General features: G+C 36.6%; 1 protein-coding gene across 1 annotated transcript; it reads left to right on the top strand.

Annotated features, from left to right (window-relative positions):
* The first annotated feature begins 3,664 nt into the window (after positions 1 to 3,664).
* LOC107805304 (uncharacterized) lies at positions 3,665 to 4,761 on the top strand. Its single transcript, XM_075253140.1, has 2 exons — positions 3,665 to 4,205; positions 4,442 to 4,761. Exons 1-2 carry the CDS (start codon positions 3,665 to 3,667, stop codon positions 4,759 to 4,761), a joined length of 861 nt encoding a protein of 286 aa, XP_075109241.1.
* Positions 4,762 to 17,988: the final 13,227 nt, after the last annotated feature.

Genomic DNA, 17,988 nt, shown 5'->3' with positions numbered 1-17,988 from the left:
CAAAAACTTCCCGAACTACATTGACCTGATTCCTGTTTAGCCCAGGATATGTAGTAAACCTTTGAAGCAAATGTTCGGTCAAATCGTTTTCAAAAAAAAATGCTTCACACGGAGTACTCGGATGGGCAAAAATCGCTCGCTTTATCTTTGCACGAAAACCCTTCATGTCTCCGGGCAAAGAAGGGCAGCTGTAAGCACGTGATTTTTGCCCTATATGAGAATTACTCCCAAAAAATTCAAAAATAAAATAATTTTTCTTGGTGTGCAATTTTTGTGATATTTTGTGATATTTTGTGTAACTATTTGTATGTTTGTCTATGCATGTTTATTTGATTAATAAAAAATACAAAATATGTCGCATTTTTGCATGTAGGATTTAATTCTACAATTGTTAGTAATTAAATTTGTTTACAAAAATTAAAACTTACAAAAATAGGCATCTTTTGCATTTTTAGCATTTAATGTCCAAATGAACAATTTTATGCTTAATTATTACTTAATTGTGCGTTAATTGTTATTGGAAGTTAATTTGCGCTTTTATAACTTAATTTAGTTCTTAATAATAATTTAAGTACTTTTATAATTTAGTTTTAGAAAAATAAAAGAAGAAAAGAGAACAAAAATACAAAGAAAAATCGGATTGGGCCACTTCTTCAATTTCAAACCACAGGCCCAAATAATTACCCAACTTTCCCCACGACCCGGTCGGCTCCATTAACCCAACACCCCTTCTTCATTTTTGTCCAACACAAAACAAAACCAAAAAAAATAAAAACTAAAAGGTGAATTATCACTATTAATAGTTTTTTTATATATAAAAAATCCGAAAATATTTTATTTTATTTTATTTTTATTTTTATTTTTATTTTTATTTTTTAAAAAAATATATAATAATTTCGGGAATGATTTAAAAAAAAATAAGAAAAAGGGAAGTATTGAATAAAAAAAATATAAAAGTAAAAATAGGTGAAATTCTCTTTTTTTTTTTAAAAAAAAGTAAAAGAATGTAGAAAATTTAAAAAAATAAAAAGTTTTGTGGAAATTTTTAAAAAAATTTAAAAGTAAAAGAAGGTTGGAATTAAAAAATAAATATAAAGGTATCTGAAAATTTAAAAAATTTAAAGTAATTGAAAGTAGCATTTTTAAAAGAAAAAGAAAAGATAGTGGTTTGTTTTTTAAATAAAAGTAAATAAAGGTGAGATTTCTTTTTCTAAAAAAATAAAAGAATTTGTAAGTGGGATTTCTTTTAATTAAAAAAATAATAAAATAATAAAAAACAAATCTGAAAATTTCGAAAATTTTGCTATAAATAGAAGAGAAAATTTAGGAAGAAAGAAAAAAAAAAAGAGGAAAAACTAGATAGAGAGAAGAAAACAAGAGGGGGCGGAGTGAGAAGTATATACCCGATATACATTCTGGATACACTGAATATACAGGGGCAGAATTCATTTTGGAGAGTTTTGAAGTTGAAAAAGAATAGTTACTGCTTCATTGCCTCGCTTAAGATCTGAAATAGTCAGAACCTTCCTGCCTTTTACTTCTTCTCTATACTTGGAGTCGTTTATAGTCTCCTGGGTTTTCTGCTATTCCTACTGTACTGGTTTGCGGTGTTGCTGAATCTGCTGTTGCTGTGTTATTACTGCTGCTGACTTCTCCTTCTTTTGTTCTTGTACTGCTATTTCCAGGTACACATTTGTACAATCTCGGCTTGAAGCAAAAATGAAATATTAATCAGGCTTTGTTCCTGTTGAATTCCTCCTGTTTAGATTTGTGGTTGAATATAATTTTCTTTTCTTTGTATAAAAATGTAGTTGATTGATTAAATTAGTAACGATGTCACATATGTATAACTTCTTCATCTAATAATGTTAGTTTAAATTAATCAAAGAATAGTTAATCTGTTTTGATATTATGGTGTGTCAATCTCACGTTTTAGTATTATTGAATAATAGAATATAGAATGAAAGTAGTTTTTCTTTGTACAAACTCGGTCGCAATTTTCCATTCGCATTAGCCGTAAACTAATAATTAATAAGTTACGTTTTTAGCATGTAATTAATTAAGAGATTTTCTTTTATTTTAGAGACGAACTTAATAGGAAAATATAGTCACTGTAGGTTTATCCTTTTAAATAAAAATGAGACGAGCCTCGACAAACAAAAATGCACAAGCTGCGGGGCCCTCTAAATGTATATATTAAAATACTTAGAATTCGGGACAGGCCGTTTAGCGAATTTTACGGCCTTCCCAAAATAACAATACGCTAGTTGCTTTAGGCGCACCTTTAATAATTTAACCTTCTTAAACACGGGTGCACATTGATGTGACCCAAATCCAAATCTCAATAGAGTCAAAATGTGTCGACGACTACGGGTACATTGATTGTAACGCAATTCGGGATATATTTTCACAACGTTGCAATTCCTTGTAGAAAATAATAATAACAATTATGAAAGCGGTAAAAAGTTAAAATTTGCACATAAGTTCATATTTGTATAAAATCAGATAATCAAGCCGAATATAACAGTTGAGCGACCGTGCTAGAACCACGGAATTCGGGAATGCCTAACACCTTCTCCCGGGTTAACAGAATTCTTTATCCGGATTTCTGGTACGCAGACTGTAATATGGAGTCATTCTTTTCCTCGATTCGGGATTAAAATTGGTGACTTGGGACACCCTAAAACTCCCAAGTGGCGACTCTGAAATAAACAAACCAATCCCGTTTCGATTGTCCTTTAATTGGAAAAAACTCCCTTGTACCCTCTCGGGTACGGAAAAAGGAGGTGTGACAATATGTTATCTTTAAGTATGTAGAGATTGACTTCATAATTATAGACAAACTTAGTAATAATAAAGATGTAGTCATTAAAGGGTATTCATAAAATAAGGGTTATTTCCTTTATTTGTTCATGATCATAATTGTGATGATTTTTTTTATTTATATTTATTTTAGTTTGATGTGTTTGATTAATTTTAGAGATTAAATTGTGGGATTATTATAATTTGAATTGTTAGTGATAGATCTTTAATTTATCTTCTAGTTTACAATTATTATAATAAAGTCATTAAAGTGCGACATGAGCTATTGTTAATTATGTTGAAAAGTTTAATTATGATCTTTAATTAATTAATTTTTTGTGAAAGAAGATAATAGAAAATAAAAAAAAATGTATCAATTTTTCTCACATATTTATTTCTTTCTATTCTTTTATACAATGATATTATTTAAGCTTTTTTATCTAAATTGATACTTAAATTTATAACTTAGCATAAATTTCAATGGAGAGATATTTTCCTAAAGCGTCTTCCAAGCTCCCAAAACTAAGTTCAACATCTCAAGATTCAATTAACTTGGAAGAAGGCGCAAATGAGCCAGAACAACATCGTCAGAATGAAAGGGCTGATTTGAATTCCTTAGAGACTGATCCCCGAGAAAGATTAGCTATTCGAAAATATCATCCAAAAAAGAGAATATCTTCAAAGAGGTGTTTTCCGACCTTGAAATCATAACTTTCCTCAAAGAAATCTTTACGGTAAAATCATTTTAATCCTCAATGGTTTGATGAGTATGAGTGGTTGGAGTATAGTGTAACAAAAATGCAGCTTTTTTGCTTTTATTTTTATTTGTTTCAAGATGAATACATCAATCAAGGGGGAGTAGATGAAAAGTATAGGATTTACAAGTTGGAATAAGAAGAACATATTTGATATGCATATTGGTGGACCAAGTTATATTCATAATCAGTCAAGAAAGAATGTTGATGATTTATTAAGACAAAAACAATCAATTCAAAGTGCATTTGCCAAACAATCTGATCAACAAAAATTAGAATATCAGACTCATTTAGAAGTTGCGGCTGTTGATGTGATAAGATATCTTTTGACCCAAGGACTATCATTTCGTGGACATCGTGAAGATGAATCATTTATTAATAGAGGTAACTTTATTGAACTTGTTAAATGGTATACTGAACGATGTAAAGATGTTGGTGATGCACTTAAAAGATCTCCAAAGAATAATCAATTGAGTTCTCCATATATTCAAAAGGATATTATCATTGCATGTAAATGGGAACAATTGAATGTGTTATTAGTTGAGGATTTAAATGATAATTATTTTTCCATTTTAGTTGATGAATCTCGTGATGTATCATGTAAGGAGCAAATAGCTATTGTTTTGCGTTATTTTGACAGAAGGGGAAGTGTGGTTTATTGGTATTGGTCATGTTCGTGGTACTGTTGTTTTATCTCTACGAAATGAAATCATTGGTTTACTTGCTCGACATTCTTTAAGTCCATTTCATATATGTGGACAATGTTATAATGGAGCAAGCAATAGAAATGAGATATAAATGGACTTAAAATCTTGATGCAACGAGAAAGTAAAGGTGCTCATTCAATTATCAACTTCAATTAACTTTGGTTGCAATTTCTACAGGATGTGATAAAGTGCAAGAACTCTTATTATTAGTTTCCGATATATTGAATATGGTAGGAGCTTCTTTTAAGCTTAGAGATGAACTTCGTGAGTCTCAAGAAGAAGAAATTGAAGAAGTATTACGTAAAGATGAGCTTGAAACTTGTAGGGGCTTGAATCAAGAACTAGGACTTACTAGAGCTGGTGATATTCAATGGGGTTCTCACTACAAATCCTTTAATAATTTTATTCTTATGTTTGGCCCTATCATTGATGTACTTGATGCTCTTACTGTTAATGCACATTTTGAAAAAAAGTGTAATGCAAAGGAATATCTTTAAACATATTTAACATTTGAAGTAGTCTTTATATTGCATTTCATGTGCAATGTATTGGCAATCACCAATGAGCTTAATGTAGCCTTCCAAAAGAAGGATCAAGACATTATAAATGTCATGTTACTGGTTGGAGTCGCAAAGGAACGATTGCAACTAATTCGCTAATTGATGAAATATATAAATTTTGTATCAAAAATGATATTTTGATTCCTAAATTTGATGAGCTTTATACTATTCTTGGAAGATCTCATCGTAAAGTTATTGATTATACTGTGTTACATCACTATCGTATTTGAAGTAATTACTGGGTTCTTGCCCAGTTTGAAGAGAATAGAAGAAGAGAAAGAAGTGGAAGAAAAGAGAGATAAAGAGAGGCGTTTAGAAGAGAATGATATGAGTTATTTCACTTAGTCTAATGTATACATCATGAGGGAGTATATATAAGTATAATTATACTCCTTTTCTAACTAACTCTAACAACTAGGATTAGTAGCTTGTAACTAATTAACTAGCACTAGAAAATTACAAAACTGCCCTTTTATTCTTTGATTGTGTTATATCTTTCTCTACACTCTCCCTCAAGCTAGGTACTAAAAACACATTGAGAACACCTAGCTTCGAAGAAAGATATTCATATTGCATCTTGTTGAGAGCTTTGGTTAAAATATCTGCAGGCTGTTCTTTGGTAGATATGTATGTTGTTTTGATTAACTCTTGCATGATTTTTTCTCTAATGAATTGACAATCAATCTCGATGTGCTTTTTTCTTTCATGATAAACAAGATTAGCTGCATTCTGCATTGCAACTTTGCTATCACTGAACACTTCAACTGGTAGCTTGATATCAATTCCTACTTCCTTTAGTAATCTAATTAGCAAGATAAGTTCTACCACAGTTATTGCAAGACTTCTATACTCAGCTTCTACTAAGCTTCTTGAAAATGTAGTTTGCTTCTTTGATTTCCATGATATTAAGGAGTATCCAAACTTGACTAGATAACCTGAAACAAATTTCTTTGAATATGGGCAGGAAGCCCAGTTTGTATCACAATATGCTGAAATATTGTTGTTGATTTTACTAGAGAGTAGTATTCATCGTCCTGGACTATTTTTGATGTGCTTTACAATTCTTAGAGCTGTTCCATGTGAGATTTTTTTGGTATTTGAAGAAACTGACTTAGTGTTTGTACACTATATGAAATGTCTGGCCTTGTCATTGTTAGATACAATGTCACCCCCCTAACCTGGACCCGGTCATGATGGTGCCTCTCGGGAAGACAAGGCCAACCGACACTTTCCATTTTCCAATTATTAATAGTTAAGCATTTAAGAAACGATCTAAACATGATAAAATAAATCCGAAATAACCATGATAACATAAATACGCGGAAGAACACCCATACACAGCCCTAACCGGGGTGTCACTAGTCATGAGCATCTATAAGTCATAATACAAATCCGCTAAGTCAATAAACCAGTACAACTATCTGAAAAAAGATAGAAGTGATAAAGGAGTAGAGACACAGGGCTGCGGACGCCAACAACTACCTCGTGAACTCCGAATGTCTGCCTGAAGTTGGAGGGATCAGCACTCGGGAGCGAAACCAGCTACACCTGAATCTGCACACAGGGTGCAGGGAGTAAAGTGAGTACTCCAACTCAGTGAGTAACAAATGTAAATAAAGACTGAAAGCAAAAAATCACGCAAGGCACAAAGCATTCTATAATGAAGCAGTAAAACCAAGTAAAGCCAGTAAATCAGTGAAAGATAGGTAAAATTCTTTATCTCAGATGTAATTTCATGAAAAGCCTTTTTCCATACTTAAGCAGGTAAATGACAGTCAATTATGAAAAATAAACACATAAAGGCTCGCCCCTCTGGCACAGTATCAACAAATCCGCTCCTCGGGCAACATCTCAGAACAGTACCAGCCCCTCGGGCTCAAATCTCACATCACAATATCAGCCCCTCGGGCTCAATCTCACATCACAATGGGTACTCGCGCTCACTAGGGGTGTACAGACTCCTGGAGGGCCCCCTTACGGCTCAAGTGCAATATCAAGCCACCTCGTGGCATCATCACTAGGCACTCAGCCTCATATCAATCAAACCACCTTGTGGCGTACATATTTTAGTCCCTCGGCCTCATAATCAGTATCAAATATTTCCTCACAACATAGGCTCTCGACCTTACTCAGTCAAAAATCCTCACAAGCCACTCGGGCAGTAGTAAAACATGTTTCTCAGCCCAAAAATATTGTTTAAAAGATCATGTAAGTGTTAAAACAGAGTAAACATGGCTGAGTACAAAAGAAACAGTGAAATATAACATGACTGTGTTCAAGTATAAAGTCAAAACAGTGAGGAAATACCAGTAAAATTCTTCGAAAGGTTCAAATAGTTGGCACAAGGCCCAAATATGACATTCAGCCCAAATAATGATGATAACAAATAGATTTCAGTCAAATACGCGGTAAAATCATCAATCGGTATGGACCAAGTCACAATCCCTAATAGTGCACGACCCCATGCTCGTCATCAAGCGTGTGCCTCACCTCAATATAGCACTACGATGTGCAATCCGGGATTTCAAACCCTCAGAACATCATTTACAATCATTACTCACCTCGAACCGGTCAAAGCTCTAGCTCGTGACACCTTTGCCCGTCGAATCGGCCTCCACTCGCATCAAATCTATCCAAAATCAGAACGAGGACATCAAAATATGCTAAGGGAACGAAGCCCAAGCAAAAATAATCAAAATACGACACAAATCCCGAAATTACCAAAACTCGACCCCTAGGACCACTTCTTGGAATTCGACAATTTTTACATCAATAGATTCCTTATCCTCCCACGAGTCTATACATATCAAGAACACTGAAATCGGAGTCCAAATGACCCCTCAAATCCCCATTTAGAGGCCTCTTAAACTCAAGCCCTAATCCCCAATTTTTCTTCCTTAATCTCTACTAAAACCATGATTAAACAATGGAAAAATGATCTTAAACCCAAGTAATTAAGCTTAGGGAACTTACCCAATTGATATCCTTGGATTCCTCTTGAAATCCTATGCCTTAGCCTCTTTCCCATCTTCAAAAATGATAAACTTAGCAAAATTTTGCGAAGAAGACAATTTATACCTTATGCTCAGACCTTTTCGCATATGCGGTCCCATACATCGCTTTTGCGGTACCACAATTGCGGTTCAACATCTGCTTTTGCGGAATCACTTAAGTTCCCAACCATCCGCATCTGCGATTCCTCGCCCGCATCTACGACATCGCAGATGCGGTTCTCCTAGCTGCTTCTGTGGTCCCAGTCAAGCATACCTCTGGTCGCTTCTGCAACCACTCTCTGGCATATGCGGCACCGCACCTGCGGTCCCCAATCCGCAGGTGCAAAAATACCAAAAGCAGCAATTCAATAGCTGCAACAACAATCCAAACTTCCCGTTAACCTTCCAAATCACCCTAAAGCCCGCGGGACCTCAACCAAAAGCACAAACATATCCTAATACCTTATTCAAACTTGTTCCAATCATCAAAACACCTCAAACAACATCAAATCACCCAAAACACATCGGATTCAAGCCAACTTTCCAAACTCTTCCGAATTCCGCTTTTGATCAAAACCCCAACGAAACCACGCCCGAATGACCTGAAATTTTGCACACACATCCCAAAAAACACAACAAAACTATTGCAACTCTCAGAATTTCATTTCGACCCCTATATCAAAATCTCGCCTACCAACCGGAAATCGCCAAAATATCAACTTCGCCAATTCAAGCCTAAATCTACTCCGAACCTCTAAAACCCATTCCGATCGCACTCCTAAGTTCCAAATTACCTCCCGAAGCTAACCGAACCATCATAACTCACATCCGCGCCCTCTAATACATAAGTCAACATCCAGTTGACTTTTCCAACTTAAACTTCCTTAAAAGAGACTAAGTGTCTCAAACCTTGCCAACATCATTCTGGATTAGATCCGACCAACACGATACCACATAACACGGATAACAAAGCATAAAGAAGCAGAAATGGGAAAAACAGAGCGATAACTCATGAGACGACTGGTCGGGTCGTCACATACAAGAGTTTACCTATCAGCCTTTAATAAGGAGTTAAGTCTGACAGTTCTTCATCCACCAAAGTAGTAGGCTTAGTTTTCCTAAGATGTATATCATATTCTGTTGTTGTAAGTTTCATATTTGCATCCAGTGGTGTAATTGCTGGATTAGCAGCTACAATTCCTGTCTCAGAAATAAGTTCCAAAGCATATTTCCTCTGGTGCATAAGAATTTCTTATTTTGATCTAGTAAACTCTATACCTAAGAAGTATTTCAATTCTCCTGGGTCTTTTATTTTGAAAGGCTGTTGCAAATGTGTTTTGGTTTCCTCTATTAGTTCTAGAGAACTAGTGACAAGCATGTCATCTACATAGATTAAGACCATTGTAATACCTTCTACAGTTTTCTTAAAGAACAGAGAATGATCATATTGACTTTGCTGAAATTGAGAGCCCAATAATGCTTCTGTCAGTTTAGCATTCCATTGTCGTAGAGCTTGTTTAAACCATACAAGGATTTAACAAGTCTACACACTTTATTCTCCCCCTAACTTGTGAATCCTTGTGGCAGAGTCATGTATATTTCATCCAGTAAATCTCCCTACAAGAAAGCATTATATACATCTATTTGATGTATATGCTAGTGTCTTGTAGCAGCTATAGCTAGCACAATCCTTACAGTTTTCATTTTTATGACTGGAGAGAAAGTTTCTTGATAGTCTATTCCCTCTTTTTGGTTGAACCCTTTGGCTACTAACCTAGCTTTAAATCATTCTATGTCACATGATACCTTGTATTTGATTTTATAAATCCACTTGCACCCTATTGGAGTCTTACCAGTAGGTAGTGTTACTATGTCCCATGTGTGGTTGTTTTGTAAAGCTTCAATCTTAGCCTTCATTGCATCCACCCATTTAGGATCTTTCACGACTTCTGAATAGAATGTTGCTTCAATGATGTTTGAAGTTATTGTCAAGTAGGCTTGATATTTGGAGGTTAAGTGTTCATAGGTTATGAACTTTGATATTGCATAAGGTTCATCATGTTGAGCAGTTAATGACACAAAATCTTTCATCCATATGGGTGATTTCTTTCCTCTACCTGACTTTATGATATCTGATTGATTTGGGAGATTAGTAGGAGCAGACTGTGGTGCTTGAACTATTAATAGTTGTATGACTGATATTTGTTGAGTAGTAGGTTGTGTAGCTTCTGTAGGAATAGGCTCAAAATGCTGTGTGTAAACTTCTTCTTGAATTGTATGCATGTGATTTTCTAGTGTTGTAGTATATGTGCTTGAATCCTTGGTGTGGAATAAAATGTCTGATATGTTGGGATGAACATCTCTGCTTACAAAAAAATTCTATCTATCAAATCATATAGCACATATTCTTTTTGAGCTACAGTATACCCCATGTGTACAGAAGGTTTTGCTCTAGGCATTAGTTTGTCATTTTGATGAATTATCTTGCATAACATAAACAACCTATAACCTTGAGATGTTATAATGTTGGTTTTCTGCTATATAGTCTTTCATATGAGCTCTTATTATCAATAACAGAACTAGGCTGTCTATTAATAAGGTAGACTGCAACAAGTACACAATATCCCCACAATTTGATTGATTGTCAACTTGAAATTTGATAGCTCTAATGAGGTTTAAGATATATCTATATTTTCTCTCAGCTACTCCATTTTGTTGTGGAGTATATGGACATGTCTTCTGATGCCTAGATTGTTAAACAGATTCCCACAAATTGAATTAACAAATTCTGTACCAATATCTGTTTGAACTATTTTCACTATTTTCCTAAACTGTGTTTTCACAAAAGCAAAAAATTGTTGTATAATCACACACACATCATACTTCAATTTCAGTAGAAAAATCCATGTCATTCTAGAAAAATCATCTACTACAGTTAGGAAAAACCTATTACCATCTATAGTAGAAATTTTATAAGGACTCCATAAATCCATATGAACCAACTCAAAACTAGTAGTTGTTCTTATACTATTGACAGGAAAAAGGTGTCTTGTTTGCTTTGCACACGGGAACATAGTTTATTCTAGCAGATATATCTTGTATATTTGCTGATAGTAATTTCTTGAGAACAGTAGTATACACATGTCCAAGCCTTCTATGCCAAAGATAAATATCATTTGAGCTAGTCTCTTTATTGACTTCTGTCTCCTTTGTGTTTAGACTAATTGCACTATTTCCTGGTATTATTTGTCTACTGAGAATGTACAAACCATTGTCTTCTCTACCAATCGCTTTCACCAAGAGTTCCTGAAACACATAAAAATCAGTAACGAAAGCAACTGAACATTTTAGCTCCTTGGTTACTTTAGAGACAGACATAAGATTATAATTGAATTCAGAAATATAGAACACATTAGTTATTGTGTTTTGATCTAATAAGGTACTAGTCCCAATATGAGTAACTTGAGTAGTTTCTCTATTAGGTAGATGTACTTTCTTTGGTTGGCTTGTTTGAACTAATGAATCCTTCTTCAATAGTTCTAAATCAGCTACCACATGGGTTGTGGCCTCTGTGTCTATTATCCACTTTTGTAAATTATCATAAGCTAACAAAGCACAAGGTATACCTGCTGCATTAGCTGATGGTGTTGCTGAAGCAGAAGCAAAACTTGAATTATCTTTGCTTAGAAGTTGCACAATATGATCATACTGCTCTTTGGTGAATGTGCAGATTCCCATCCAAGAAGTGATGTTCACTTGCCTAATATTTTGAGAGTTATTAGTACTTACAACACTACTTGTCAACTAAGAATTCTGTGAATTGTTTTCATTCGAATTCTCTCTTTGCAGCTGATTGTTTTGGATACACATATCAGACAATACATTATATGCACTATAAGTATTTGTACTCTTCCTTCTTGGTCTGCATTTTGGAGGGTAGCCTATAATCTTGTAGCAATTTTCTTTAGAATGACCTTTCATTTTGCAAACTTCATAGAATAGATTGAAATTCTTTCTGGTTTTCTGAAAATTTCTCCAGTCTTGGTGTACGTTGCCACATCATATTCTCCAGTCCCAGATGTAGGATTTGATCGTAGTAAACCAGCATTGGCTGCAACTGATTTTTGACTCTCATCACTGATCACCATCGCATATGCCTGGTTAACTGTTGGCATTGGACTCATTAACTCCTAGCTTGATATAGGAATCATTCAACCCCATCAAGAACTGAAACAATTTCAATTTTTGCAGATGAAATACAAAGTCTCTTGACTTTCCACAATCACACCTAGGTGCAGGAACCAGTGCTTCAAACTCCTCCCACAAGTCTTTAAGCTTTGAAAAATATGCAGACACAGATGTCGTTCCTTGGCTAAGTGTGACGATTTCTTTATGTAAATTGTATGATCTTGAGCCATCTACTTTAGCAAACCTTTCATGCAAATCACTCCACACGGCTTGAGTACTTGAGGCATACATTATTCCCCAAAGTAAGCCACTACTAACAGAGTGTCACGACCCCAACCGGCCCGGTCGTGATGGCGCCTCTGTGAAGACAAGGCCAGCCGACACAACACACATATTAACCCTTTAATCATTAAGAGTCATTTTTAAGCCTTTAATTAAACAATATCTCATAACATCAGTCTGAATGAACAGTGCAGAAATAACATACAAGTGCGACATCGGGGTGTCACTAGTCATGAGCATCTACCAAGGTCTGAATACAAATAGTCAAAAGTGTACTAAGTACAGTAATGAATATGAGAGGAAGGAAGCAGTGCTACGAACGTCGTGCAGCCACCTTGCTAACTCCGATGACTCCGCATCTGAGCAATCAACACCCGCTACCGGGTTTCGAAATACCTGAATCTGCACACGAGGTGCAGGGAGTAATATGTGTACTCCAACCTAGTAAGTAATAAGAGTAAATAAAGACTGAGTAGTATGAAACAATGAATCCACATTTTTGATAAACCCAATAAGCACAACGGGCTTTCAAATCAGAATACGAGTCGATCGTCTCATTTAAAATCCAGCCTTTTAGTAAAAATCATTTGAAAATGCTTTCCGATAGTTTCAGTAGGGGTTCAATACCATTTATAATAGAAGATATGAAAATCATAATCGGCCCCTCAGGCAAAACATAGTTCGTAAGCAGCCCCTCTAGCAAAACATGAATTATAAACACCTCATAACATGAAAATCTCAGTGAAAATAACAAAGCCAAATCAGTGATTAAATTCTGAACATCTCATAAACCCAAGCTTAAATGAAAGTAGTTTAAAAACATTTGTTCAACATTTTCGACGGAGGCTCAGTATAAAGGTGAGTGAAAGCAGTAAATAAATAAATATATTCGATAGAAACTCACTTTAAAGAGGAGTGAAAATCAATAAGTTCATAAACAGACCCCTCAGGCAAAGCATCACTCATGTACATGTTTATATCTATCGCCCATCGGGCAAGCCTCTCAATCACTCGTGACTCAACTCTTACCAATCAGTACCTACACTTAGTACTCACGCTCAATAGGTACCATATAGTAACCGCTGCAGCGCTCACTAGGTGGTGTGCAGACTCTGGAGGGGCTCCTACAGCCCAAGCGCTATATCGCTGCGACGTGCAACCCGATCCATAGATATATAATCCTCACAACTAGGCCCTCGGCCTCTCTCAGCCATTAACCTCACCATCAGACTCTCAGTGTACCTCAGTTATCAATCTCACGATCACTCGGACTATCAGTAAAACAGGGAACTCATCCCAAAACAGTTTCCACATTTTTAAGAATATAGTGGTAAAGCCAAATTTGAGTAACAAACAGGTAAAACATGACTGAGGATATGCTTTCAAACAAATAGAGTGAGGAAAGATAGTAAAAATGCACCTGAGGGTCTTAGCAAGTCGGCACAAGGCCCTAAACATGGCATACAACCCAAAACATAATAACATCAAACAATTAACAATCAATTACACATTAAAATAATCATTCGGGATGGACTAAGTCACAATCCCCAGCGGTGCTCTACCCCACGCTCATCATCTAGCGTGTAAGTCACCTCAACATAGCACAACGATGTATAATCCGGGGTTTCAAACCCTCAGGACAGTATTTACAATCATTACTTACCTCTATCCGGTCCGAACTCTAGCCCGCGATGCCTTTGCCTCTCGAATCGGACTCCGGATGCTCCAAATCTAGCTGAAATCAGTACCAAACCATCAAAATGTGCTAAGGGAACAAAGCCCACTCGAAAATAATCAAATTACCATAAAATTCCCGAAATTGGTCAAACCTGACCCCCGGACCCACATCTCGTAGTTTGGCAAAAATTCACAAAACTAGAATCCTTATACTCTCACGAGTCTAACCATACGAAAATTATCCAATTTCGATACCATTTGGTCCTTCAAATCACCATTTTATATTTTTGAAAGATTTCACAATTCTCTTCCCAAATTTCATCCCAAATCACGAATTAAATAATGAATTCAATGATAGATTCATGTACTCTAGCCAAATCTGAGTTAGAATCACTTACCCCAATGAATTTCTTGAAAAACCTTCGAAAAATCGCAAAAATCCGAGCTCTCTAGGTCAAAATATTAAATAAAACCTAAAACCTTGTATTTATAGAGTACCCCACTGATTTTCACCTCCGTGGACCGCACAAAAACAACCGCGGTCCGCACAAAACCAGTGTGGTCCGCACAAAAATGACTGCGGCCGCACAGGTTTTCCTGTGTAGTGACATACTTTAGTATTTTGGCCATAACTTTCTCTATAGATGTCTAAATTTCGATATCTTTACCTTTATGGAAACTAGACACAAAGGGATATAATTTTCGTTTTTGAATCATCTCAAAATTCCTTGTAGATCAAAAGATATGAGCTTCCGAAATAGGACTAGTGAAATGTTTCCTCACTGCGGCCGCACTTCATTTTGTGCGGTCCGTACAACACCTACCGCAGTCGCACTTCATTTTGTGCGGTTCGCAAAGCACATACAGCGGACGCACTTCTTTTTGTTCGGACTGCGCGGGTGAGTTCTGAGGCCTGCAACCCTTCTGGACCTGCTACAACTATCATTTTTGGCCTAAAACATCCCGGAACCTACCTGGAACTCCCGAAACTTCAAACCAATTGTACCAACACATCTCATGACATCATTTAAACTTGTTCAAAACTTTGGAATGCTCACAACAACCTTAAATCACCAATTTAACATAGGATTCAAGCCTAAGAACTCCAAGAACTCTTAAATTATGCTTTCGATCAAAAAGTCTATCAAATCTCGTCCGAATGACCTGAACTTTTGCACACAGATCCCAAATGATTCAACGAAGCTATTGCAACTCTCGGAATTCCATTCCGACCTCTATATCAAAATCTCACCTATCAACCGGGAAAACGCCGAAATCTCATTTTCGCCAATTCAAGCCTAAATCTTCTCTACAACTCCAAAACCCATTACGATCGCGCTCCTAAGTCACAAATCACCTAACGGAGCTAACCAAATCATAAAAATTCCGATCCGAGATCATATATAAACAAGTCAAATCTTGGTCAAACCTTTCAAATTTCAAGCTTCAACTGAGAACTGTTTTCTTCCAAATTCGTTCCGATTACTCTGAAAACCAAAACCAATGATTTACATAAGTCATAACACATCACACGGGGCAAGTCATGCCCGAGAACTAGCTAGCAAAGTGCAAAAGCTCAAAACAACTGGTCGGGTCGTTACATCCTCTCCCACTTAAACACACGTTCTTCCTCGAACATGCCTAGAGTTGTTCCAGAAGCCAACCAATTGCTGAATAACTTTACCATGCATATACTCGGGGGTGATCCCACATCACCCTATCTCACATAGGTCCGATAACACACAGTAACTGAAATTTTACAACACATTCTAACCCATAAGCCTTAGAACCACATTTCTACTTCTGAAATCATTCACAAAATCAGAATCTCACATCTATATTCAGAATAAGCCTGAACAAGCTGTAATCACCCATACTTTCAAATCTCAGGTGCAATCACTTGATATACCACATGACTCAAACACTCGTAGTGATAACTTCTAATTACAGCAGCTGCACACAATGCCCGAATACCAATAGAAAAACTCTTATCAACTAAAGTCTCATTCCCACACTTTCATATACTGCCAATGATAAATAAACCATAACTATTCCTCAGATCAACCATTCATGAAGCCACTTCTCCTTTGGAAAAGACCAAAGCAATTTTCCTGAGACGAAGCTCGATATTATCCTTCCAACATGCTGAAATCAAATCCGTTTGTATTCATTAATGATCCCAACGATCTCATCTAATCCAACATACTACTCTGGTGACATGACACATCAATACAGACCTAAGCCACAACTTGCACAATACGTGCACCAATGAGCAACACCTAAGTTCTCTTCCCGCTCGACTTCCACTATGAAACCCCAATCGAACCACACCATAGGTGCCTATAACCAACGAATCACAATACCTCGCAACACAGAAAGGTAACTCATAGATCTCCCCAGATTACTAATAAGCTCATAACAATCGAATCAACACATCCCTCAACAATACAATTCGGAGCCCACCAAGCCGACCCCAGTTAGAACACGCCTCCACATTGGCCTGCCAACAAACTCCTTATTAAGGAAATCCTGAGGTTGTTCCTTCATCTCCTCTAACTCTGCCAGTGCCATACGATATGGTGTCCGGCATCAAATCAATACCGAAATCAATAACCTTGCCCGGCGGCATCCCCCACCACAAGAAACACATCCAAAAAGTCCCTCACCACCGGAACCGAATCAATGGTAGAAGCCTCTGCACTGACATTTATCACGAAAGCCCACATAAGAAAGACAATTCTTCCCAGTCGTCTGTTGGGTCCTCGAAATATAAAACCACTCCACTAGGACATAATCCGTCGAACCTCGCCACTCAATCTGTGGCATTTCCGGCATAGCCAACAGCGCTGCCTTAGCGCAATAGTCCAAAATGACACAACACAGAGACAACCAGTCTGAACCCAATATCACATCCAAGATCTAACATACCCAGCAACGAAAGATTTGCTTGGGTCTCCAAACCCCGATAGTCACTAAACAGTGTCGATATATAAGACACACAATTTCAGCATAGCCTTAAATATGAGAACTTACCTGCCTCCAAATCCATATGGCAAATGACTCAACACACTTGATCCCAATTCCACCGTCCGAATGCATACCGCACCTCGAATACCCAATCGTTCCACGAAAGATACTCTAAAATTACCCCGTGTCACCAAGCAAACTCGCATATCAGCAGTCGATCTAACAAGAAGGCATCGCAATTCTATCGAAGTACCATCAACTTAATCACATTGCCTTTTCTGAAACATATACCCTCGTCAAATCACTCTTATTTAGCAATACCATTTCCTTAATCATCTGGAGATCATCCCCCTAATCATCTGAAGCTCATTTCTCTAATCATCTGAAACTGCCCGTGCTGCCTAAGAATTTTATGGCCTTCCATTCAGAACTGAACCGTAACCTTACACACGCAAATCTCAATCCTCCACAACATACTGCATATACCATACCATCCTAGGATAACATGAGAAACTTTATCTCCCTTCCGAGCCACAAACATCTACGTACTCCACTAGTCAAGAACTTTCCATTGATCCCATCTAAAAGAAAATCACTATGCATTCTATGCTCCTCATGCCTATAGAAAATATACATCTCCAACCGAAGTAGAAACCATCAAGAATTATCCGAGTTCCCCTTGCACAAACCAGACCTGCCAGGACTGAATCCTTCTAACTCGACCAAGCTATGCAATCCATCAAAACCTAAGTGCATTGCCGCGAAATACCTGTAGGAACTCATTACCTCAAACACACACAAGGAACTAATCATATCCTTACCATACAGGTCCGGTCTACTATCAAGCTATCCCATCTATCTAAGTTTCCTTTTGATTTATCTTCAACTTGATATTCCCTCTTGTTGTAGCACCAAAATTCCTCAACCCAGGATTACCACACGAGACCTAAGCATAAAACCACCCTGTCTAAGACTCATAAGCCGCTGAATACTCTCTTAAATATTCCCAAAAGCACCACATTCGAAATACTTTACTCTGAAGAACTTCCTGCCAATC

The sequence above is a fragment of the Nicotiana tabacum genome, chromosome 5, assembly GCF_000715075.1.
Source record: "Nicotiana tabacum cultivar K326 chromosome 5, ASM71507v2, whole genome shotgun sequence".
Taxonomy (NCBI): Eukaryota; Viridiplantae; Streptophyta; class Magnoliopsida; order Solanales; family Solanaceae; genus Nicotiana; species Nicotiana tabacum.
This window is presented reverse-complemented; position numbering and strand designations above follow the sequence as displayed.